At 29.4% G+C, this 27,890-nt stretch overlaps 2 protein-coding genes across 4 annotated transcripts in view; both read right to left on the bottom strand.

The window, feature by feature from the left end:
• LOC105252560 (protein sickie) overlaps positions 1 to 16,374 on the bottom strand; it is a 161,887-nt gene extending 145,513 nt beyond the window's left edge. The window contains exons 1-2 of the mRNA XM_020027934.2: positions 16,171 to 16,374; positions 2,072 to 2,169 (exon numbers count right to left, since the gene is read on the bottom strand). Coding sequence (XP_019883493.1) covers positions 2,072 to 2,137 — 66 coding nt within the window. The 5' untranslated portion in view covers positions 2,138 to 2,169; positions 16,171 to 16,374. The remainder of the gene's footprint in view (positions 1 to 2,071; positions 2,170 to 16,170) is intronic.
• Positions 16,375 to 20,796: 4,422 nt separating this feature from the next.
• On the bottom strand, positions 20,797 to 27,202 carry LOC105252524 (serine/threonine-protein kinase GG21441). Of its 3 annotated transcripts, none has more exons than XM_011259924.3 (6): positions 27,053 to 27,202; positions 25,004 to 26,044; positions 24,581 to 24,758; positions 24,084 to 24,377; positions 23,611 to 23,853; positions 20,797 to 22,785 (listed from the first exon to the last, which is right to left on the bottom strand). In XM_011259924.3, the coding sequence occupies exons 2-6, from the start codon at positions 26,041 to 26,043 to the stop codon at positions 21,202 to 21,204; spliced, it is 3,339 nt and encodes a 1,112-aa protein (XP_011258226.1). In that variant the 5' UTR covers position 26,044; positions 27,053 to 27,202; the 3' UTR covers positions 20,797 to 21,201. The 3 variants fall into 3 exon arrangements, with proteins under 3 accessions (XP_011258226.1, XP_011258228.1, XP_011258227.1); XM_011259926.3 differs by having other exon boundaries at positions 20,797 to 22,782; XM_011259925.3 differs by lacking the exon at positions 27,053 to 27,202 and adding an exon at positions 26,660 to 26,734.
• Positions 27,203 to 27,890: the final 688 nt, after the last annotated feature.

The raw sequence follows: 27,890 nt of genomic DNA, 5'->3' as shown, positions 1-27,890 counted from the left end.
ATAAAAACTAATTAACATTCTAAGTTAATTCAAAAATTTAAATTAAAAAACGTTTTCAAATCATGTTAGTGATGAATTACATATTAAATATTACACATCAAATATAATTATAGTATAATACATACACATACACATACATACATTATATATATGTATATTAAATATTATATTAAATAATTCAATTTCTCTTAAATCTCAATGAAAAAAATATTTGATAATAAATGATTTCATAATAAAAAAATGATGAAATAATTTTTAAAAGTGGATGATGTAAATTGACTTTAAAAGGAGAGATGAAAGAACGGAGAAGAGAAGGTTAGCACGCGCTAAATTGGCTTACGCCTGCAAAATCTTACCGCCCTGCTATGTTTCTTACGAATCTTCAAATTTTCGATCCCTCGCAACTTTTCTTTTTCAGTAAATCTGACCGAAAAGGGTTAAAAAATACAGGAAGTTAAAGTAACCGATAATGGCCGCAATAATCATAATTATTTAATTATTAAAAAAATGTTTGTTATAAGTGTAATATTTTTATTCTTTTTAAAACTTATCTCAAGATTTACAAAAATAATATAAATAAAAATCAATATTTTATATTAGCACTATTCACTTATATTTCAAATATTGATAATTTAGCAAATCAATTACATATATTTCAAATATAAATCTATTTGTTAAAAATAAAGATAAACATTACTAAATATATTCTTAATTTATCTCATAATTTACTACAATTTATGTTTATCTTTTTTACGATTAATTTTATAATCTCTTTTAAGATAAAAAAAAGAAGAAAAAAGAGATGCACCAGCAATTCTTTTTAAAGCCATTATATGTGTATGTGTTCTTAATAAAAAACACACATAAATTCTATTTTTAACATATCTCTATTATTTTCTGATAAGCATAAATTTAACAACGATAATTTAATTCTCATCGAGATACAAATTTTTTGAATTTATCACCACAAAGATGATTTTTAGCAAATATTTCTTGTCAAAAATTCTGTATTTACAAGATTTATTTATTAGAATAGCATTAGAAAAAGAGATTAAAGAAATGCAGCAATAATGAACAAAAACATTATACATTCACAAGCCGATAGAGAATGACAAACTTATGCGTAAAACGAGAAATATTTATTAAGAAATAGCAATATGTGCGAATATCTACGTGCAAAATTATGCGATTTGCATCTGCTTCGCTCTCTTTGTAAATATAACATACGTGTGTATATTTATATAAAAAGCATTCGTTTATTCCTAAAATTATTAATAATTTCTAAATGTGTAATCATTATTGTACAACATATACTAATCTCTTCGTTCTTATTTTTATGAGCTATTTAATTTTTATTATTTAATATGTAAGCTACTCAATCTTTGAATTTATTAAATTCTTGGAAATTGAGAATTTTCCCTAGTAATTATTACTTGGATTATTACATTAATTTCATTTAATCAATTAATATATCATTAATTATTCTCTTTATCCCTCTTTTCAATCTCATATACTTTCATCTCAATTATTCCCTTAAGACATTGAAGATAGTTTTTATTTTATTCTATTTCGTTTTTTCTCTGTTTATGATGTGAATGTGAAGTGAAACAAGTTGTGTACAGTCAGCCGTGAGGGATTAATCTCGACATGGATGGCAAACGGACCACGCATAACATGGCCAACGCGACTACGATGATATCACCGCGAAAGCGAATTCCGCTGTTAATTATCGTCCGACGAAAAAAAGAAAAATTTTGCTTGTGTTGTTGCATTACGTAGAATTTTATGTAAAAAATTTTAAATAATTTTAATAAAATTTTTAATGTCTTTCATGAGAAAAGCTTTTGCAAATATTATAAATGCAACAGGAATTTTTACCACAAAAATTATAAGATAATAGAATAATATACATTTCGAGAGAATTATATAACATTTAAGAAATTTTGAAGGAAATATATTGTAATTCTTATAAAATATTTAAATATTATTTTTAAATATAATGAGTTTGTCATTATTTATTTTGTCTTTAATGTCTAGATAATTACTAATAAAGAACTCGATAAAGACTTACCTTAACGGTCTCCTGAGGGGAGTACCTCGCAGATCGCTGGGTTGGAGCCTGGGCCTGCAGGCTCATCGCTGTACCATCACTGCGGGACACCCTATATGCTGGAACAACAATAATACATAGAATAGTTATTAATAAAGGTTGTTATTTTCTAATTGTTATATAATATGTAATTAAAAATAATATTCACAAAGATTAACGAAATCAGATGTAAAATCAAATTAATTAATTCTGTCTTCAGAAATAAACATATATGTTTTTACGAGTACATTATCATATTATTATCAATACTGTTTTATAGACATTTAATTATACTTATATTTAATTATAAAATTATGAAAGAAATAAATATTTTCTTAAAATAAAATAAATAATATTATTTTTTTTGTTCTCTTTCATTGCTACTTATTTCGAGATTCAGTATTTTCGATTAGTAAATAGTTTTTCGAAGAATTTTCGCGATTGTTTCAGGATGCCGATATCTTGGACCGAGAATTGCGCGTAGTGACGAGAAGCAGCGGGATGGAGGCCTCCTGGTTGGCTGCTGGTTGGCCTGTCAATACGAAGAGGTACGTGACCCAGGTACCAAATGACATATCCGGTCGGAGGGAGGGTAACGGTAGTTCTCTACTCTGCCCGCTCTTTCCATCCTTGGATCTCTCTTTCAAGATCCACCCCCGTTTCCCGCTGACGTTTTTCCCAGCATGTGTACGCGAGCCGCTAAAGCTATTTTCCTCCTTGGTTGTTGAGAGAAAATTTTCCTTTTTTATCCTCTTTCATCATCCACAAATACGGAGTTATTATATTTACAATATATATAAATTTCAGAAAAATTAAGAAAACTTATGCGAAAAAGTCATTATTATTGTGCATTACTATATGTGTGCGTAAAGCAAATATTTTTTTAAATTGGGCAAATATAATTATATGCAAATTTTTCTCTTTAAATTAAATTTCATTTCTTAATTGATAAAAGAACATTTAAAAGAATTTTAAAGTAAAAAAGTTTCTTTAAATCGAAATTTAATTAGAATAAATAAATATTGTATACGCAAATAAAAAGAGATTAGCTCGTGGATAAAAAATTTAAATAGTACATTTATATGTACGTATGTATGTATATGTATATGTATATATAATTTTCTTTTGATTGCGAAATTCAACGTAGTTTTTTTAGTATTTATTCTTGTAAATTACGCGAATAAGTTTCCGATATTATCATGGAACGAAAATCAGAGAAGAGGGAAGAAATTGAGGAAAGCCAGAGGGAAAAGTCGATAGGAAGTGGGAGGAAAGCTAATCGGGCGAAAAGCATGATTAATCACAACGAATTCATCGTGATTAACGATGCACGCGAATTGTCCCTGCTGGCTGAGAGCATAAACACCGTTAATGCGCGACAAATGGACATACGGTACTCACGTATAGTTCCGGATCATCCACGATTACGATTGTTCTCGCATCCGTTCGCTATTATGGTTGATACAGTATTCTACGATCTTCAAACTTCAAAAATACACAATTGAAAATTTCAATTTTCGCTCATGTATTAAAATGTTGTTTAAAAATACAAATTTTTATTCTGTAATTAAATTTGTATTCAAAGAGGGAAATTTCTTTATTTTTTGTAAAATAGTTTTCTTATATATTTTATTGAGAGAAAATCTTACTATAATTTTAAATTACGAAAGAATAGAGAGGTTTTTTAGACGCAAAATAGATATTTATTAATGTAAAAAAAATGTAAAATATTTTTTAAATTTTAAAATAAATTAGAGATTATATATATATATATAAAATACACACACACACACACACACACACACACACACACACACACACACACACACACACACACACACACACATATACACTTAGTATTATCATTATAACATTTATTTTAGTTTTGTAATATTTATTCCAATCAAAATTCTCTATTTGATAAAATATAATTACACGTTTATTTCAATTATATTTGAAACGCGGAATTCAATTAAATTTTCTTGCGCAAGTATTTAATTATGAAATTTATATAATGTCATATTTCAATAATGAAAATAATCATACTTAAAAAAGAAAAGTATCTATCTTTCTATCCTAGTATTTCTATTCCTAAAATTTCGTCCTGTATTTTTCTCTGTAGCAAATTAATAAATTTAGTTAAATTACGTTTCACTGAAATCTTCCACATTTAATTCTCTAAAAGTTCTTTATCATTTCCAATGTCTTATCACTTCCAGACAGAGTCATTTCCCTTTCGTGCTAATTATTCTTTGTCTATTGCAGGTCGATGTAATCATGCATCTAATTAGCAATGTTACTACAGGAAAGAGAAAGAGAAATGAGTGAGAGAGAGAATTGAGAATAGAAATAGGATTTGTCGTGACCCTCCGATGTATCAGTACAGTTTGCTCCTCTAATACGTACTCGTTTGCCTTGTGACAGTGATCGAAAACCGTGATGTTATCTTCGCAGCTCGATAACGACCACCGGAAGTATCGCTTTAATCATTACATCCGACTAGTTCCCCCAGCTTCATTTCTCATTCTCGCGAAATCGAAAATACCAGTTATATGGATTGTGCAATATATGAATCGTGCAATATATGAATTATTTTAATAGAATTTTTATGATATTTTTAAAATAACTTATTAATTTGTAATTGTAATTTTTAAAATATATACAATATGCTTAAATAAGACTACTATGATAGTTGAGACAGTTATTACGCGTTTTTATAACATGTTTATACAAATATTATAATACATAAAGTTTTTGCAGAGAAAAGAAAATATATTAAAAATTATTAGTAAAAATCTTTTTTTAATCATTATTTTAATCATTATTAACAAGTTTTACAGCAATTCTTACATATAAATTCTCACGACTTGTTCCGTAGCTTAATGAATATTAAAATAGACGAGCTGTGAGAATTGAAAGCTTTATCTCGATAACTCGCTCTTTGTATACGGAAAAATTAATATTGCTGTTCTTTGTAATAAAATATCTTATAACAAGAGATTAAATATTTTCCGACGCTCTTGAATATGTTAGCAAAATAAAGTATCATGTGTTGAAAGAAATAAAGGGTAGATGTTAAGGAGGACATACTCTTTCTTTTTCTCTCTCTCTCTCGCTCTCTTTTTTCTATTTTTATATATCTGACATCAATTTTTGCAATGCTATATGTTTAAACAATGCTATATGCTCGCTGCACAAACTTATGACTTTTCAACTTCAATTCTTTCGTTTAAATAAATCCGAGCAATTGTTAGAAAATCTGAAAAGAGAATTTACAGAGACAAAATTGTCTATAAAATCGTTTATAAACTAAAATATAGTATGCTAATAAAAAGAAGACGTTCTTTTATTCTCCTTCTGCTTCTTTAAGAAGGCTCTTCATCCTTCTGTGAAAAGCACGTAATGCAAAACGCGCGTTAATTTTGCCGGCCTAAATAAAGCGGAGAGAAATATAGAGAGAGAAATGAGAGAGAAGAGAAGGAAAGGGAAGAGGAGGAAGAGGAGGAGGAGGCACCATAAGGTCTGGAGGACCCCTTATGCTATCGATCTGTCCCTACCTCAGCGACAATACTACGCATCGTGGCACACCGTGTGCTCTCTACCCCATGAAACTCCATATTGTTCGCACTCGTTCGCGCGTATATAAATATGGAGGTGTAGTATATCGTGTTTGCGTTCAAGATGTGTTATGCAATGCTTAGGACTTTTGAACGATATCTTGAAACTTCGGTTCTATAATAATAAATATTTTTATTAATTTCGATTTGTGATTTTAAAAAAAAGTATCAAAATATTGATAAATTGTTTCTGAAAAAAGGTAAATGATAAATTTTCCAAAATTAACTAATATTTCAAATTATCTCTGAAAGATTTGATATTGGCAGGTTTATTTAATTTTACTTTTATTATACTTAAAATTTATTTTTAGTCTAATGTAATTCATTTTTAATCTCTATGTTTATTCTCTTGTTTCAAAAATTTTTAGTATATTAATCTTATAAAATTAAAATTTTTCAACATATTTAAATTAGAAAAAATAAACAATGATTATCTAAAAAAAATTTGTTATCTTTCTGTAAGTTCTTGCTATTTATAACTATTTATAACTATTTATATAATTTTCAAGTTATATTAAAAAATTTGTTGTTCTTATTTTTAAAAATATGAATTTTTTAAATTCTAATTAATAACTAATAATTCGTTCTATTCGTAATAATTAGTTTTAACTTATAATTTTATGTTTTATTATATAAAATATTTTAATTTATACATGTCTATAAAATAAAAACATTTGCCAATATTAAACATTTTAGAAAAAATTTGAGAAAAATATTGTTTAATTGTGGGAAATTTGTTACCTATCTTTTCTTAGAAACGAAGCATCGATACTTCGACATTTTCTTTAATATAATAGAAAACATTTCAATAATTTTTCCGCTAGTATACAAAAACATGAAAGTACAATAATAAAAATTTAATTGAATTCTTGAGTTAAATGGTGAGACAAATAAAATTACGTCATGAGAAGACATTTCACGCGAATTTTAAAGGTAAGATATAAAATTTTTCTAAAAGATTAATAACAAATTTTTTGAAAACGGAAAGAGAGAGAAAGAGAAATTCTCTAAAATTAAAAACAATTATTAAATAAACAATAAATCATAAATAATATATAATAATCATGTGCATCTATTAAATATTTAAATTATTTGTTTTTTATTTTAACTTAAATGCGAAATTTATTTGATATTGTAATAGTAGATATTGTAATAGTAATATTCGCAGAATGCAATAGTTTATTAAGTATTATATTGTTACTAGGAATTAAAAGATAATTTCAAGTTAAAGATTTATATTTCTTTTAAAATAAGTCCTCTCAACAATATAAATCTTTATTACGATTAAAAAAAGAATTAAATTTTCCCTCTTTCCTGAAAAAGATACAAATCACAAGGTCAAATCTTTGTTTATCGGCGTATATCGGCTTAAAACTGAAAGAGAATTCTCATATATTCCTCTCCTCTTCTTTTCTTGCTCTCACCCTTTCTGTCTCGCATAATCCGCAAGAATATGTTTGCTATGAGGATAACCAGCGTGTGAAAAAAACAAAACTGTGCACTGTATGGAGAGATCAAAAGTTATTTTCACATTGCTAGGATAAAAAGTTCACAGAGAAAATTAACTTTTGCCAGAGCTGTGAATCTGCACGTCTCGATTTTCGCCCCTCTGACGTGGACATATAATATTCCATTTTTCATAGCACCAACAAAAAAAAATAAAGAGAGAGGAGAAGAAAAAAGAAATACAAAATAAATACGCTTGAGTATACAATATTAAATATTTTAGAAACTATTAATTATAAGAATTAAGAATTTATTTAATATTTTTATTAATTATTTAATTTAATTTAAATAAATATGATATAAAAAGAACAGAAACATTAATTTTTAACATCTTGATTTAAATCATCAGAATAAAACGTTTGTACATAAAATATGAAAAAATATACATAAAAAGAAAGAAATTAGAATTAACAGACAAAAATATTATAACGAGAAAATCATAACATGTATTTAAAATTTAATCAATACATGTTTATAAATACTTCAATATTATTAAAAATGACTTTATATATATAATTTTATAATATATATTAATAATTCTCTCTCTCTCTCTCTCTCTCTCTCTATATATATATATATATATATATGTGTGTGTGTGTGTGTGTGTGTGTGTGTGTGTGTGTGTGTGTTTGTGTGTGTAATCCTATTTAAATTATTTATTGTGCAGATAAAATGTCACATGTATGCGTAGATATTAAATACATGTACACATATATGCGTGTTTTGTCTTTTATTGACAGTAACATTAAACAAAGATAACAGAAAAATGAAAAAAAATAAATAAATAAAAAGAGAAAGAGAAAACAAGTGTGGAAAAGAAAGAAAAATAAAAACCTTCAAAGCAGACGAAAAAGACAGTATTACAGAATGAGAAGGAGATATCTGGAAAAGGTAATGGATAGGTAAAGAAAGAGGAAGAAAGAGAGAGAGAAAGAGAGAGAGAGAGAAGAAGAGCAGGGGATGCTCTGAGAAAGATTAATATCTCTATCAGAGAAGTTCAGCGTAGCAGACCATTTATCTACGTAGGACCATACCGAGAGTAGCCATCCCAATCTCGTCCTATACTTCCTTTTCCTGCTTGCAGGAATGTTCGCTCGCAGAATCTCGGAGTTTATTTAACCGTCGGCGACCTTCGAGAGGGTAGTGGAATCAGTGTATCGAGAGAGCGATGTGAAAATAAAAAGGAAAAAAAGAGAAAATGAGAAAAAAAGAATTAAATCCGCGCGAGCCGGATGTCACTTTCTCCCTCTCCACTCGGTGGGGAAATTTGATTTGACACCCTTTAGCTTTCATTCCTCCGATCTCCCAATGGTTTACGAAACAGAGCTCACTAATGAATTTCGCCAGACTATCTCCTCTCCCATTCTGTTTTAGTCGATCTCGTTTTCGATCTAGCACAGAGTACACTTACATGATAATTCGATCGTTCTAATGAACGGAAAGACTAATTGCGCTTGAAAACTCTGAAAATTCTTTAAGAATTAATGATACTTCTCTCTAGCACGATATAATGCGCGAGAAGAAAAGTTGTGTATATTTGTGCATATTTGGCTGATTGTGAGTTTAATCATCAGATAGTTTAATCATTAAATATTATTTTAAAAACATAATCGTTTAGCGTCTAGGGATCGATAAATAACACTGTTACGAATTAGTTATTAATAATTATAATAATAAAATTAATAAATGTATGTGAATCATAATATAGCAATTAATTATAATATTAATTTTCAACTCATTATTATTCATTCAATTAATTGTGTATATTATATGAATTTCTTTCTCTCTCTCTCTCTCTCTCTCTCTCTCTCTCTCTTTCTTCTTATTTGTTTGAATTTTATAATCTCTAATTAGATTTTTATATATTAATAATTTTATTTAATATTTTTTTATAAACTATAAATATTCTAATTGCATATATTTTTCTCACCACATCTATAATTTTTCTAATTTCTAATTGAAATAAATAGCTATTTTAATTGAAAAAATTTCACATAAACCATTATAATGACTGGAATTATACATATGTGTGGAATCATCACTTGCCAGTCATTTATATGTTCATTCGTAACACACGTGAAACTTATTAAATAAATAAGCGGCGGTTAATAGGCGGTTAGGCAAAAGACAGTAACCTTTATTTAAAAGATACGATCATTAATAATTCGACCGTATAATAAGAGAAAACTATAACTTTCATTTTGTATTGATTTAAAAGCCGAGTGTGCACTGTTGACTCCTTTCAGATGTCAAAATTTTTCTTAAAACACCGTGTTTTCGATACCTATCGATACATATATTATTTTATATGTGAAATGATATTGTTAATCAATATTTTACATAATAAACATTAACAACAAATTTTATGCAATAAATATCTGAATTTTGAACAACATAAGCAACTATATGTATATCTCTTTAATTTTATAAGAAATTTATTTTATGAGATTTTATTTAACAAAAAAAACTCAAATAATTTAAATATTGCATAAAAATAACATATTATTTTTTATACTAATCGTTAAAAAATTTATAATATATAACATTATTTGTTTAAATTATTAAAAATTATATAAATAAAAAAGTTTGTAAAACTTTTGTAGTTGAAATATTATGAGATTTTAAATGTATGCTTATATCAAGTATAAAAGGCAAGAAAAAATGGCTTTTATCAAAAGACTTTGTTAGTTCTCAGAATTCTACGCTACATTAATGGGACTTGTCTGACATCGAACTATTGTGCAATGGTACCTACTGTGCATCTTGTACGGATATCTTTATCGCTTTATGTGTCCCGTAAAGTGCCAGTAATGTGCTCGTGTATCTTTGACACGAGAGGGAGGAAAAGCATGTGGTCACTATTGTTTATACGTTCCATTAGATATACCGTTATCATCGATCTTCAATGGAATAAGGACTGCTCACATGATGTTTTACGTTTGAAGTGTTTTATATAATATTTTATTAACATGCTGAAAGATTTATATACAACAGTGTTTTTATACATTAATTTCCGTGAAATAACTCCATCTCTCCCCCCCCCCTCTCTCTCTCTCTCTCTCTCTTTATTATAATATTAAATATTTCAAACACAAAAATATAATTTTAAGATATAAATTATAATATTATTATATAGTATATTACATATGCACATTGGTATATACACATGCAGATATATATATATATATATATATATATATATATATATATTACTATAAGTGATATTTATTCTTAATAATTATGGAGTATAACAAGAGGAGACATCTAACTAAATTTAATTTTTTTTTCAAATTGTTTAATTATAGTACATTAATTTTTATTTTATTTTCATTCTAATTTCAATTTTAATTTATAAAGCACGCAATAAATTGTTCTATATAACTTTCATTATCACTTAATATCATTTCTTGATAAAATTTCTTAATTTTTTTTAAAAAGATATTCACATACATTAAAAAATTGTAAAGAAAATTTAAAAAAATCTAAATCTGAAATTAAAAACAAAATGTGTATCCTAAATTTTATTTTACATAATAATTCTACACACAAATATACACACATATTCATATCATGTTATCTTAACGCGTGATGAGAAGTAAAAAATTGATTTACGAGACCTTGTTTAAATAAATTTTGTTTAAATAAATTTTCAAAACTACCACGATGACTGAAGGACATTCAAAAAAGAGGTTCAAAACATGATAGTAACGGCATTAGAGTACTATTGATCACAATGAAGCTATCTATCAAAATGAATCTCGTATAAATAGAAAAGAAACGACAATAATTCCAGAATTGAAAACTCAATATCTTCGATTTACCATGTTATTTAGAAAAAAATACATATTTTGTTAATTTGAATTTTTTTACCTACATTAATCCATATCAATAATATTTGCTGTGATAATATCATATTAATCTTTTATATTATTTATTTCAATATATATATATATATATATATATATATATATATATTTATTATATATAAAAAACAAATATTCTAAAAAATTTATTAAGTGCTACTTTCTCTTTTTGCAGACTTCTAATCATTAATGGATTAAATTTTTATAAATAATTTAATTTCTTATTAAATTAAAAAATTTATTTGATATTAATTCAAAAATTATTTAATCTCTATTAAGATTTATCATTTTATTTTTATTATTATATATTATTTGTGCACAATAAAATTAATGTCTTCCTATGCTGAATAATATCAACTTTATGTATATCAGCAATATAAGCGTTATTGTAACTGTGTCATTTTTTATTTAAAAAAATCTTATTCAAGATATTATATATAATCCATTCTCTAAACTAACTAATTATAATTACTCTAATATTTATATTCGAAAACTTTCCTTTGGGTATTATAAAACGAGAGAAAAAATGATAGGAAGGAAACGTATATATAGTTACAAGGGAATGATTATGATCAGGATAAGATGTTATGACCTTTGGCTGATCTCACAATTCATGCCACGTGAATCCCGTTAGTCCTATATAACGCCTAGGGATGTTCAACACATTCACGGGAACGTGCACCACCGATGGCACATTTCCGTGATGCGTTTATCGATCTTAATTTCTTTCTATTAAATTTTTTTGAATTTAATTTATTGATTTATAAGGTGCCCTATATATGCGGAATCATTTGCGGTGTTTTTCCGTGAGAAAGCTATATTAAAATTCTGTTGATGTAAAAATATCGATATTATCTTCAAAAATAAAAATATTCAATGTCGTAAAAAAATTAACATATTATTAAAAGCACGATAAAAAGTTGAAGTAACTCGCAAGCCCAAATCCAAGTCCAAGTCGCAAGTCTAAATCAAGTTGGATTTTATTTTATCCCGATTACAACTAATAGATGAAAAATTTAACCATTAAAAATTAACAGCGAGTTATATATGTATATAGATGAATATCTTGTGTACAAGACCGTAAACGAATGATAATGAAGTAATATTGTTATAGTCGGCAATACTGTTATCAGCTGTAACAGCAGGAAAATATTTGCGCAGCGCGGCAATTAGCATATGTATTTATGCATATTAGCAGGTACTTTGGTAAACGTTAGCGATAAATCCAAATTTGTTTTAAAGTTCAGTTTTTTAAAATATTTTTTAAATTTATATAATATTTTCACAAAAGAAGAAAATTATCAAAATAGTAAGATTATATTAAATAAATTAATGAATAAAAAACTTAATCACGAAATTAAAATTAACGAATAACTTAATGTCCTTAAAATATGAAGAGAGAGCGAGAGAGAGAGAGAGAGCGAGAGAGAGAGAGAGAGAGAGAGAGAGAGAGAGAGAGAGAGGAGAGAGAGAGAGAGAGAGAGAGAGAGAGAGAGAGAGAGAGAGAGAGAGAGAGAGAGAGAGAGAGAGAGAGAGAGAGAGTGATAAAAATGTAGAATAAGTGTAGAAAAAAAATTTTTTAAATTATATTTAATACTTTTATGTTAATTAGTTTCCATTGAATTATATGAATTACGTTTAATTTATATATCTATAAATTGTCTGCTCCTTTTTTATAATTTTAATATTTAAAATTAAATAAATTTGAAATATTAATACTTTTATATATAACATAATAATAAGATTAATACTTTATATACATATAACATTAATAAGAATATCATTATAATGAAATAATAATATTTTTATTTTAATATTTATATTAATAATATTTTATTTAGCTTTTAATTTTAATGGTTTATGAACATTTTCAATTAACCTTAATTGAATATACGTTTCCTATAAAGCTTATATAATATGATACGAATTAAATAGTTTCGTGTTTCGTGTAATCAGTGTTGAGCTTGTGTCACGCAATGTTTTCTGTTAATTATTACGATCGTCAAGTACTTCGTCTAACAAAACGTGTGATTAATGATTCCTGAAGAATAAGGGTTGCCTTCTCTCTTGTTTCGTCAAACATGCGGGACAATTAATAACGCACCGATTAACTTAATGATTCTTAATCGACGGAACAGAAAAATTATTAATAAAAAGGGTGAAAAATGTTGATAAAAAAAAATAAGAAAATGTATTTTCTCTTATTAATTAATTCGTTTTAATTTCTCGTGTTAATTAATTTAACTAAATCATTGTACATTGTATCAATTTTATGGTGCGCAATTCAAATTTTATGTATATAGAATTCTATTTTCTATTAATATTTTAAATAAATTTAATATTAATTTACGCAAAATTTAGTAGTTTAATTTTATTTCGGGCAAATTGAGAACACACATAGAATTCTATTATGCGACACATTTTTCTGTCATATTTTATCAGGGAATTTACAAAATTAAATATTTTTCCAAAAGACTATAGAAAAAAGAAAAAAATTAATTTCCAACAACAAATTAAATGCGCGCAATACGCTCGACACTCGGGCTCAGATATACGCGCTTATGTAGTATACATATTATTATGTAACCGCGCGCAATATTAAAAACATATCGTAACCAGAAATTGCTAAATTTGGTACTGATCTTCTCAGTTAATTCAGCCACAAAAAGATGATATAAAAGTATGCTTATTTTTTAGCAATATGAAAAAATAAATTGTGAAATATATGGATATATTTTCCTAACAAAATCATACGAATACGTATTTTAGCAATTTTATATATATATATATATATATTTATTAAATTAATATTCGACTACATTTAGTAATTTAGTACTACTACATGTCTGTAAAATTTTATGAAAATTGGAACAAAGAAATATATATATATATATATATATATATATATATAAATATGTATATACATATATATATATACATATATATATATATATATAAATATGTATATACATATATATATATATACATATTTATATATATATATATATATATATATATATATTTCCTTGCTCCAATTTTCATAAAATTTTACAGACATGTAGTAGTACTAAATTACTAAATGTAGTCGAATATTAATTTAATAAAAATTGTTTATTTAATAAATATTGTTTAAATATTGTTTATTTAGTCATATAACTAAAATTTGAATATCTCGGAAACTAGACTTCGACTACATTTAGCGATTTACTACATATCTGTCAAATTTAACCGAAATCGGAGCAGAGTAGTATATGGAAGTCTCACAATTTATATAATTTAATAATAAAAAATTTATACATATATGTATATCTAAAAACTGTAGATAAATAGTATAAAATAAATTTAGAAAGAATATTTCGATAAATTTTCATAAATACATGCAAATACATATATATTTCTAAAAATTAAGAAATTTTTATAAAAATCCCATGACAAAAATATTTCAATAATTTTAAACGTTTACTTTGATATTAAAATATCTCTAGATCGATTAAATAGAGAGAAAAGCACAATTTTTAAAACATTTTAATTCATAATTTTATTTGCATATAAAATATGTTTGATGACCTTTTTAAACGATCGTTGTAAAAACTAAAAGAGCTCATTGATCGGGACAAGCGAGAGTTAAATCCACAAAATTAATATAAAATTGTATGTATAGCATTTCGAAAGAGAAACGTTGCAACGCAATGATCGCAAAACAATCATTAGCGGTTTGAACGCAAAGTCTAGCGACACGATGCACGTAAATACATCACAGAAATACCGTTACGCTCCGGTAATAATTGAGCCAGGTGTTCTGATGTAACGAATAATTTTGACTGTGAAATTTGTAATACACGTGAAGTCAATTGTAATCATTATTTTTACAGTTTTCATCTTTCGCAAGTAACATTGTCTCTGCGAAAACATTCAATAGCAATCATTATATCAATTCTTTTTCTCACAAACTATTATATGATTTTCATATAATATATAGCGTAAAATCATAATCATCCTAATATAATAACGATTGTCTTTAAATTCTTTTATATTACAAAACTTATTTGTGAAGAGAGACAAATTTTTATTTCTTAAAAAAGTCTCGATTACGTGCACACAAAGTTTATTTTTGTAATTAGCTCAAAAAAAATTATCTGCAAAAATTATAAAATTGTTTCCCTTAATTCTTTTTTTATTTTAATATAATTATAATTCTATTGTGAAAAAAGATTCATAAAATAGATATTTTCTCGCCGAATATATTAAATATGAAAAAAAAGAAAAAACAATAATCCTCGTGCTCGCATAAGATTCTCAGTTATTATATTTTTATCGTTCGATCTATGAGAGTAAATTATGCGCAAATTTGATAAACACAAATAATGCAATGTACACATCACGATGAGTTAATATTTGAACATGATAAATTGCCATTTTCGCGCGCGAGATATTGTGCATTAGCCAAGGAACATAGTTTCTTGTCCAAGTAACATATAGCGATATGATGTCGAAATATGGGCACAAACAATGCGTATAATGAAAGACTAACTCTTGTTGTTGTCGATTATGATGACATATATTATTATAAAAATATACCGAAGCATCCTCTATGCACATAACAAAAAGTGGAATTTCAGAATTTTGAAAAGATTTGTAATTATAATAAACTTGAGAAATATTATTAATAAATAATGCATCTTGTCTCTCAATAGGATGTCGTATAATTGCTTTTTAATTATAATATTTATTATACATGTATATGTATAGATTTTTAAGTTTTAATAATTATATTAATAATTGAATTACAATGCGCGCATATTGAATATGTTAAAATAAAATAAAACTATACACGCGCGTGCGCAGATAAATGATATATATACTGTAAATAATATCGTACATTTCAGATTTCGATCAACGATCTCACGCGCGCGCATTTTCAACAGCAAATTTATGGTTTACGATATTTTGTGCCACATGTCAATCAAGTGGATAAACTACTTGAAAAGATTCTCGCAATTTCTCATTATATTATATACATATATAATACAATATTATACATAATTGAAAATCAATCGATTGCTAAATAAAGTTGCAATCTTCAAGTAAAACTCACCTGATCCAGACGCTACGCCGCGCTCGATCCTGTCCCCTGTACGTCGTTGGTACGTCGTTGGTATCCCACGGCTCTTGTCGGACAGAAATACACTCTTACGGATATGTTTCGAGAGAAATAATTCGCGCACTCGATATGTAAACGAACTCGGGACGGATTCACGCGCCGCGACATATCAACCAACAGGAACGAACGGCGAACGTTGACTGCGCCTGACCGTGTAAATTCGTAAGACATGCCGTAGCGCGAGAACGAGAACGGACAGGTGGGGTGTAGGTGGGGGTGGAGGTGGAACGCGCACGCGCGGCCGCGTAATCGTAACTGCCCGCGACTCGCGACGCATTTGAATCGCGACGGCCGATATTTTTTCTCGCACGTCGACAGACAATAACATGGCCGTATGCACATTGAGTTTGAAAAAAAAGGATGTAAACATTTCCATCGCGCGTGATAAATGTAGCGAACGAATTTATTTTTACTTGGACGCGGTATGTTGTCGTAACGTCTCGTCGATCCTTTCGCCATTGTTGTACGTACTAGATAATCGCTCGCTTTTAACAGACCGTCCAATAAATCGCAGTTACGATCGCGCGTACGATAATTTACGCGATACGATGATCGCTCGTGATTCTACACAACATTCGCGACATTTAGATTGCACGCACATTTAAAACGCAATAATAACACGTAAATACGAGACACCGCGAGAATTACGGCACTGACCACCGTCTGAACGCTTCGGACGTAAAATATATAGATTGGTTATAATTGAGAGAGCATTGCTAATTTCATGCCACACATTTCGCGCGAAAATTCAAATTATGCATGCATAGAGAGAGAATTTAAAGATTAATAATACACAACAAAAAATATCTCGCATAATATATTCATAACATCTCGATGATATACATATAGTATTTTTATACTCATTATTATGAGAGACAAATGATTAGAAGATTCGATGTGTGTAAAAAAGAATAGAGTACATGATCCTAATTAAAAAATTATAATCTTCGAAAGTTTTACGTTGATCCTTACTACTCTGTTACTAGTCTCCATTGAAATATATTTATGTAACGAGATAGTTTATATACGCGCGAATAATTTTCTCTATATTCAAATATTTCAAATATTTATTTAAATTGCTTATTTTAAATATATACATATCCTCATTTTGTATATTTAAACATAAAATTGCAATAATAAGAAATAATTGCTATTGCTAATTTTTATTTCTTCAACACGATTGTTATAGAGAATCGTTGTGAATTAATACGATTATCATTTTACGATTATCAATTTTAAATTGTTATTACGGGAGACAATATAATTTATACATTGTTTGATTTGTAATTAATTAAAAATATTGCAAAAGATATTACTATACAATTAAAATGTCACTATAAAAAATAATTGTCATTTTTTAATATAATTTGGCTAACACATAAGTTAAGATAACCGAATTAACATCTTAAATTATAATTTCGAAATTAAATCAGAATGTCAAATATTAAAATGTATACATTTTGCTTCAATGCGTTATAAACTTTTGTGCATATATAGTTGACGAATTATGCAATATTAATCGGAAAAATAGAAAATAATAATTTTACAAATTTTAATTATTATTTTTTTAATTATTTATTTCTAACTTATAATTATATATAAAAGCATTCGGTGATTTTGGGAAATCTTGTACAGTAAATCAACGTGTGGAAATGATTGGAAGAATAATGTAAACAGAGATTCTCTCGCACACATACAAGATGCGAGGAATGTGAAATTCTCTAATTATATTTTTCAATATAAGCTTTTGGCAGTACATTAAATATATTTGCAAATGTATTATGGCGATGTATATATGTATGTGTGTGCGTGTTAATTAAGAACCTCGAGTAATTGAAATATTAATAAAGTATATAAATTCTCTCTTAGTTGTGCCCTATAATATCGCATGTGGATTGATACAATTAATTGCACGAATAACATATTCGTTTGCTAATATATATTAGAAATGCAGAAAATTATCGTAATTTTATTTCGATAAACCTGGCATATTAAACATAAAAATTTTTATATAATTTATTTTTAATTCTATTGAAAATTACAAGTCAAACAAAATTTTGTAAATATATTAAAGAGAAATTATAACGTTCATAATTATACATTAATTATTTCACAATTATTTATTGAATATATTTCGATAAATTCCGATTAATTGCATAATTAAAATTAATCGGCATTGATACATTGAAAACATATTTTACATGAAAGACTTAGAATCATTAAAACATTTTATTTGTCATATTTATACAGAGTGCGTATTTTGAAAAAATAAACCCGAATTTATTGCAAATCTGACGTAAGTTATTGACATCTTTTTCAATTTCATTCCTGCAAATCAAACAGATACAGCTGATTCACAAATATTATAGAAAGTTCCGTGATATCAATACGAGACCTGTCTTTGTGCGAATAATCCACAAATATTATACTTATATATGTATATAATAATAATAATAATGATAAAATAATAGTAATAAAATAATAATATATAAATACTTAGACTCACAATACGTATGCATCTTAATATTTGGTGTGAATCACGTTTAAGATTACTACAAATCGCGCGCGGTGCGTATTATGATATTAAGGACAAAACAACGAAACGAGAACAAGAAATTAAAAAGAATACTAATTATTAAGAAATTCGCGAATTAAATTCTAAAAGTCGGAATTTCACGAATAAACAAATGACAAGCGAATAAATCACAGTAACGACATTATTTATATTATTTCACGAGTAACCGACCTACACTCAATGTCAATAAAATTATATACACAATTTGTCGATAAATACCATACGAGCGCGTTACAAAAATCGTAATTGGAAAATCGTTGCACTAAAGTGAGATTATAGATTATTAACAATCGAGTGACAAAGGGCGCGATATTACAATAATGTTTACGATTTTCTTAATTAAGTTGAGTCAAGAAAGACTTGACAGAATCTTTATATACTCCAAAAAAATTTAATTTGTAATATTGCTAAGAAATCTTTTTTATCTCTTTACTATTTCTGAAATTTTCAAAAATTTCAAATTATATTTTATATTATATTTTATATTTTGTTTTAACTGTTTAAATGTAGAGAATTAAAACACATTAACACATATTTCATGATAATAAATATGATCTCTATAATAAATATGAAAATATCAAAGTAATTTTGTGCGCATTTGTATGATGTTTATGTGTTGTAAGCATAATTCTTTTCATGAAAATATATTTTTTTCGTTAATTTAAGTTTATTTTGAAATTAATTAAGTTATACTTTTCACTAATTTGATAAAAATGACTGTCAATTCTTATCTTCACTTTATCAACATCTATAAAAATAATTTTAATAATATTTCTTTTCCTTTTGCAATGTATGCACTTGTTAGTCAATCTATCAGTGTTACATTTTATTGATAGAATATGATCCCTTTATAAAAATAATTCTCTTCTGATCTTTTCTTGAGCACAAGTTTATAGTTAATAAGCACTACATTTATGAAACATTTTAAAATCGCCTAATTCATCGCCCTTTGTCTAAAAATTCTTATATTAATATCAATCTTCTGTCTTTCTAAAATTGAAAAGTTTAGTCTTCCTAAATTTTTAATCCACCTTTCCTACTTCTTAATTCTTTCAATCTTATATTTCACCTATCAAGAAATATATCTTGTAGTTTAAAGAGCATTCCTACTTAAGACAAACTTAATTTAAAACAAAATATCCAATGAATAATATAAACAAGCACACTAGAGACTTTCTCTCCAAATAAAATTATCTCTTGAAATTTCTTTCGCGTCATGAAACCGAAAAGATTGATAGAATATTTCATTTATATGCATTTTACCTATAACTAGATTTATGCAAACATTCGATACAAAATAATCTACTTAAATGCATTTGGCATGTTTTGTTCTTAATTCGAAGCCCGTTTCAACTTCTATCATTATTATTACTCTCACTATCAAAATTACCACTCTATTATTTCAGTAATATTTTGTTATAAATCAGTTTTCAATCCCGATTCAGAATTAATTGCATCAATATCGGTTAGCATTATAATTAAGATTAGTTATATATTTTTTTATTCTTACATTCTATAATTAAGAATATTTCTAAAAAGGGACGTATTGCAATCGGGAATATTGTTAGCAGATCAAAATTCCCGAAAATTAACACTGGTAAGTGTAATTTTTGCATGTATAGGATATTTAATCCGGTTTCGTTAGTTTTTTTTATTAAAATTCTCGCACTTTATCATTATGTATGTCTTTGGTCTCTGTTAGCTATTTAGTTTTCAACAGCAACAGGAATTCTATGAGAATATATGCGCATTTGAAAAGTCTTGCACTCAAATTATTTCATTATATGTATTATCTATAAAGTTTGAAGATCTTTTTCTGTCTCAATAGAATCAATAAAAAAAATATTATAACTATATTTTATAAAATTATATCTTACAATCATTTTACAATTACTTTACATATTTATTAAATATTTTCTATTATAATTTAAGAAGAAAAAAAGATTATTGTACAAAATGATTTTTCTTAAAATTAAAGTTTGCAATACTTTTCGTTGGAGCTGTTGATATCTCTAAATTTGAAAATTTAAAATCTCTAAAAATTGTGAGACTCAAAAGATTAAATAGATTTAATAAATCATCTTTTTTTTCTACGATTCAATTTTTACTTTAGTTACTTTCCCATAACTTTAGATGCAATTTAATAGAATTTAAAATGATGCAAAATCTCTTCGCGCATATAACTATAATAGTCTTCAATTTTGATGAAACTTGCCTTTCCGATCATTTTACATCGGAGAGCACTGACCAGTTTTTTAATTACTTTAACCAACATTATCTTTGCAATTAACGCTTCATTTTTAAAGCAATTACATTGAACTTTGGTTTCTGCCACGCATCTGAATGTTTGCATATCCTCGGCACTAATCACCTTAATCCCTTACCATTTATCACTTTATTCTGTTTGCATTCACTAAAACACTCGGTTTCACATGAACATTCTGTCTGTTGGATTTGCTTCTACTTGCGACTGTTGAAGCATCAATTACCGATCTTCTGCTCTTATCTAATCTCTCCTTCTCTGCTTCTTCTCCGTCCCTTCTCTTACTCTCAGACTTCTGGGCGCGACTCATTGACTTGCACGCGATCCTCCCAGTTTTTGCCTCGCCTTCGTACGTCTTCCTTAATGGCTGCGGCGTATAAAATAAGCTGAATCGTTTCGTTCGCGTCGTTGGCTTTTGTCTCACTTCATCGCGCAATTCATCCGTTGAACTAAACTTCCGCGTCGTAACTTTGTCGGCGCTGCGTACCTCTTCAGGCGATCTTTTTGACGCGCACGGTGAATAGCAACTGTATCTTTTGCTCCTGACATTTCTGGAATCTATCGGACTTTTCCTACTAATATATCTTTCATGCCGCAGCTTTACCAATTCGTTCTTCATATATTTGTCTGTTTCTTGAACTCTTAGATTTTGGCAGTTCTTCTTGTCAGACTGAATGTCCAGCTTGGGTGACCTCAACGCATTTAGCGCAGTTGAATATTGTATTCGGGTCTGTAACGTCTTTGCGGAGAACTTATTCTGATCCTGATTAACTGTGAGTTTCGAAGAAATTTGCAGAGGACGATCCACAAGACAATTATTTTGGTGCACGTATTGGAAGCTCACATTCTCGAAGCTATCGGTCGACTCCATGCTTTGCGTCGAGCTTGATTTTTGTCCGCGTGCCAAACGCGCGAATTGAATATTTACGAAACTATCGGAAGTCTCGATATCGTTGCCAACTGAACTGTCACCGGTTAAGCTGTCGCTCGATGTTGATACGGTCGTGTTGCTGTTGCGAAAGTCATCATTGTTGAACCTACTCTCACGATTCAAATCGCGCAAATTTTTTCTATTGCATTTACTTTGTCGATTTGCGGCGGCAAGTTTACTCGATAACTTGGGTGTCTCGCAGTTCAAGTCGAGATTTTTTGTTTCCTTCGGCGACTTTTTATGTTTTTCGTCGTTTCGATGGTTAATGGGAGTTGCAACAGTCTTTACAATGACTTCATCACAATGAATAGATGAACTACTATGATAATTACACGTGTTTAAATTTTCCGGAATGCTATTGAGCGATGAAGTAGCACTTTGCGACTTGAGACGACATCGAGGCATTTTGTTGTCATTCAAATTATCTATCAAATCGTGCATCGATCGGCTTAAACTGTGAATATTCTTCAGACAATCAAAACTAAGAAACACCGGCTCATCCTCATTGTCATTACTGTTGGCGAAATCGATCTCGTCGCGATCCTGTTTATTTTGCTGTCTCGGGATGTCGATAAGTTTCAATGCATCGCGATGATTGACGTCCTTCCATTCAACTCTTGTTTTGACATGATCGTTCTCCTGCCGTTGACTGCGTTGCTTCTTAAAGTCGAATTCAAAGGTAGCCAATCTTATCGGCTTACACTGCTGATTCCGGTATTGCTCCGTCGATGCGTCGGTGGTTGTTGCTGTTGCGGTTTGCTCGCCTCCTAGAAAGCTCTGCTGATATACAGAGGCGGGGCAAAAGAAAAGAAAAAGCACTGCTACAGATACAGCAAACCACTACGGAAGCTTCCTTAGTCTTGTAATCGAAATGAAGCTGATGAAGTGCAAGGAGAAATGCGGATAGGTTTTCGCTCACACCACGCTCGTAACATAAAAATTCCACCCAGTATAAGACGCGAACAAAATTTCAAAACGAATTTAGAAAGAGACAAAGAGAGAGAAAAAGAGAGAGAGAGTGAGAGAAAAAGTGTTTTTTAAATTATAAAAATGATTATATATCTTTTCAAAAAATGTATATATGTGACTGTGTGTATATATACACATTTATATCAGATTGCCTCATAAAAAATATCATTTTTGTTATTTTTGAATATCATTTGTGCAATAAAAACATGTATTTCCAAATAACTGAATTTTTCAAACGAAAATTTAATTAATAATTGACAAATATAGCGTATGCTGTATATAATAATTAATAATATATATTTTATTAAAAGTAAAAGTTTATATGTGCATCTTATCATTTTAAATTATCTTAAAAACAATATTAATATACTAGTAACTAGATATGCTGTGAATATTTCATCTTTTTATGTAGCGTGACGTAACGAACTGGCAGAAGAAATCGTGCTTAAAATAATAAATGCGATAGCAAATATTTTACATAGGCAAAAATTACCTGATATTGATTTTATTTTCGACTACTACGAGAGAAATGACAAAAAAATTTTAAGCCATGCGGGGGTACAGGCAACGCGGCAAAATTGAGTTTTCTAACTCATAAGATACAAAAAAATAATATTGTATACTAGTGACAGTTACCGCGAGCCATGGATGATCCAACACATCCTCGGCACTGAAGCGAAGTTCCGGTTGTGCTTGTAGCATGTTTGAAATTAGTTGCTTCGCCGAATCAGATACCGTGTCCCAATATGGTGACGTAAATTCATACTGGCCACTCAGAATACGCTCAAATAGTTCCTCCTGTTCATTTTCTACGGATACGAAAGGTGGAAAGCCACACAGAAGAATATATAGAATCACTCCGGCCGCCCATACATCAATCTGAAAACAAATAAGATTTATTTTAGATATATAAAATGCTTCGAAGAAAAAAAAAATCCGTAATCTACTATGCATTAAATAATATGTTTAAATTGCGAAATAAAAAAATCCTATATCTTATTCTTTTCAAATAAATATTTCTTATATAAGAAATTGAATTAATTTAGATAAGTTAGTAGTTTTATCCACCATGCTTAATTAGTAGAATTTATTAAAATAAATAAATATACCTTCAAACCATATCCAGTTTCGGCGAGAATTTCCGGTGCCACATAAGTGGGAGTGCCACAAACAGTATATAAAGGTTCTCGCACTACTTGCGCGAGTCCAAAGTCGCCCAGTTTCAAGCATCTAACGTGACTACCATCCATCTCAACTAAGAGATTCTCCGGTTTAACATCACGGTGTACAATGTGATGCGAATGCAAATAAGCCAAGGCGGAAGTCAGATGACCAATCATCACACTTGCCTCTGCTTCAGAAAATTTCGTCGCAGCTGCGATTGCGTCAAACAAATCTCCTCCCTAAAAAACAAATAGTGTTATAATTCGTGTAAGTTTCTTTAATTGTTATGCTAATGTTGTGTGTTAATTGAATTAAATTGAATTAAATCATAAATTAATAATTTATGAGTAATTTATGAGTAATTTATTAACTTATGAGTAATTGAATTAATCATGAATTAAATATAAGCTCCATTAAACTCTATGTAATTTTAATAATACACCTTGACAAGTTCCATGACTAGGAACAGCTGATCAGTAGTCTCTTGCTCCGCAATCAAGCTGATTATGTTGGGATGGCAGACTTGCCTCAGAATCGCCACCTCGCTTGCTAGCATTGTCTCTTTTCCCTGACACTTGTATTTATCCACAATTTTCATAGCATATTCAGCACCAGTAGATCTAGAATATCATTAACACACAATTAACACGTGTGTTTTGTACACACGCATACATACATATATATTCTTAAATTTAAAATTAAAAGTCAAGTTGAAAAAAATATCTTTAAGATTAAGATAATAAAGAGACTTGAGATAAATTATATAGTCATCTTCTTGAATTTAAATTAAAGGTTTCGTAATTTGTGTATAAAAAAATGTATATCTACTAGTATATATATTATATTTATATAATTATATACTCACTTGTGAATGCAATGCCTAACGACGGCAAAGTTTCCGTCTCCAATGACATGTCCCACAGTGTAATGTAATCTCAGTGGTTGAGGCAATATCAAGGACGACGGACTAGGTGTCCTAACTTGCGGCGTGGTGAGCATCTTCTTGCCAGACTTTTTCGGCATACGCGGCATCGGGCCGCTCTGTCGTTTAGAGCTCCATGGACATCGCCGAAAACTCTGCACGCATTTGCTCTCCTCGAAGTCTAACTCAAAATCCTCCTGTATAGACTTCTCCGGACCATACGCCACGAAGATATCGTCGTTGTCGAAAAATTGCTCGAGCGAAGTGATATGCTGGCCCGACAATGTATACACTTTTCTAACCGCTCCAGAGTCAAGTTTCACCGCTTCGGTAATCGCCTCCATCGCATGCTCGAGACTCGGGGCGTTACGTTTGTTCAGCAACAATCTCATGACTTTGCGCGGCTTGGTACCGTGGCGGATCAACGTCACGATGCGCGCTTTCACGCACAGCGGAATGGCGCTGATCTGCCTACCGGTACCACCGCTACTACTGGCCGCCGGCGACTGCGGCAGTCCGGACAAAGAACTCCCTCGGCGAACCTTGGACGCCGAATATTCGACTTTTTTGAAGATCTCACCTTGGCCGGATACCACATAGCACTTGCCATCCTCCAAGTCGCTGACGCTCTGCACCTTACGGCCGTCCATGGTATAGATCGCGCGAACACCGTTCGGTAGAGTTACACTCGACATCAAGGCACGGGTGAGATCGGACGCGAGACTGTCGAAGCTGCGATATCTTTCCGGTGTCACTGCCATTACCACGCCTGTGTAGTATTTATCTCCATTGCGGAAAAATCGGACTCTTTTGGCTTTTTTAGTGGGCGGTGTTCGAAGAACGTTTAAAGTGTGTCGCGATGTGATGTCCAATATCCTTTCATCCAGACTCATTATGGTAGACGAATTGAGATCACCGCTACTGTCTGCTGAAAAGTTGCCAGTGCTAGACGGCGAAGCGCCTTGATTCAGTAGATCTTCCATTCTGTAACATACGCGTTCTTCTCATTAGTACAAAACTATTATTACATTTACATTAGTACATAACTATTATTTCATATCACTACAAATATATCTACTTTTAATATAATTCTAGCATAACAGAATATATCTTCTTTTTAAACTAAGCCATTCTTATTAAACTAATATCTATAAACTATTATTTCATATTCATCTTTAATGTAATTAAAAATTACCAGTATAATTATATTTATAATTAGTAAAGGAGAATAATTGCTATATAATAATACATTTATAGAAAGAAGATGAATTTGTTGAGCCAATATTGTTAATATAATTATTTTAAAAAATGACTATAATTCACTATTTTCCAATACAATAATTTTGACATAATTTAATATTTGTAATAAAAATATCTTAATCAATGTTATTATCACAAAGTATGGCATGTTTAAAAGTGTATAAATACACTATCTTAATCAATCTCCGGCATTTATATCTTTAATATTATTTACATGTACATACATTCTCCTTTCCCTCTCTCTCTCTCTCTCTCTCTTTGCCTCTTCTTCCCTCTTACACATATATTAATTATAAAATAATAAGATTATAAATTGTACCAGACTGCATCGTTACCTACAATTCTATTCGTTACAAAGTCACTCGAAAACTCTCTCTCTATCACAAATTTTTACTGTAAATAAATTAGGCAAATATTCTATAGAATGGCATTCCAGCTTTTTTACACCTTCATCAGCAGTAGTATGAGTCATACGTTAGAAAGTGCACTTGACAGGTGCAATGAAAACGGAGTATCATCCGATATCTATCGAATCGCTATCGATTGCCAAAAGTATACAAATGTTGACCCGCGTCTAATGTTGGGGATTATCACAAGAAGAGAAACAGGGAAAACGGGACAAGATGCTGCGACGACAGAATGCACTTAACCTGCTCGTTGTTAGCAGGTCGGCGATCAACGATCGCCAAATACAAGATATTGTTCAATGAGTGCGCATCCATTCTCACTCACCTGCTCGTAAGCCGAGCAAGACACGATCGATCGTCCCGGTGACACGAGACGAGAAGAGAAGCTAGTTTACACGCGCGCTATAAACCAAGCGTAAATCACCACCAACGAGCTTGAGCGAGCTGACATTTTCCTCGTAGCGACTCAAGTGGCTGCTTGAACATGACATATAAAATATATAGACGAAATTTACTTCTTCTTCTTCAGTTCTTTTTACAGAGTAGAAGACTGCGATTCTGACATCTGATTCACCAATCGGGACAAAAGGAGTAAAAATTTCTTTAATCTGATTGGTCGATCAAACTCTTCAAAGCATCTAGAGAGCCTCTCCGACCATAGCTATCGATATCCAATAGAAAACTTTTGTTTCTAGTTACTAGGAATAAACTTTTCTATTGGATATCGAGTATTGTATGTGGACAGTGGACCAATTACAAGTATATAACCAAACAGAAATATTATGACGTTTTCCAATCGAGGTAGTTTAATAGACCCATGGAAGAATCACAGTCATTCTAAAGAAAGTAACCATACATTCTTCAGAAGAATGACTGTGATTGGTCAATGACATCTAGTAACCTACCCCGCGTCGATCAAACTTGACTATTCGAAAACGTTATTGGTATATTATTGGCTATGGAGACGCTGAGGATGCTTTGAAGCGTTTGATTGACCAAATCAGGACAAAAGGAGTAAAAATTTCTTTAACCTGATTGGTCAATCGAACGCTTCAAAAAGCTTCTGCTGATGGTTTACTCCGTAAGATGGCGCCAACAGTGTCACAAAATTCCCGCGTAAAACAATACCACAAGCGCGAACATATTCGATGTTCGATGGTGAT

Source organism: Camponotus floridanus, unplaced genomic scaffold (genome assembly GCF_003227725.1).
Source record: "Camponotus floridanus strain SB8 unplaced genomic scaffold, Cflo_v7.5 scaffold131, whole genome shotgun sequence".
In the NCBI taxonomy this organism is placed as follows: domain Eukaryota; kingdom Metazoa; phylum Arthropoda; class Insecta; order Hymenoptera; family Formicidae; genus Camponotus; species Camponotus floridanus.
The sequence above is the reverse complement of the archived record's forward strand: the minus strand, read 5'-3'. Positions and strand labels throughout refer to the sequence as shown.

Excerpts from the sequence above, each read along its gene's own strand:
- LOC105252524 (XM_011259924.3), bottom strand. The coding sequence starts at position 26,043 with ATGGAAGATCTACTGAATCAAGGCGCTTCGCCGTCTAGCACTGGCAAC. Across the intron at positions 24,759-25,003 it reads GTTAGGCATTGCATTCACAA|ATCTACTGGTGCTGAATATG; the intron begins GTGAGTATATAA and ends ATGATATTCTAG. Across the intron at positions 24,378-24,580 it reads TAGTCATGGAACTTGTCAAG|GGAGGAGATTTGTTTGACGC; the intron begins GTGTATTATTAA and ends TTTGTTTTTTAG.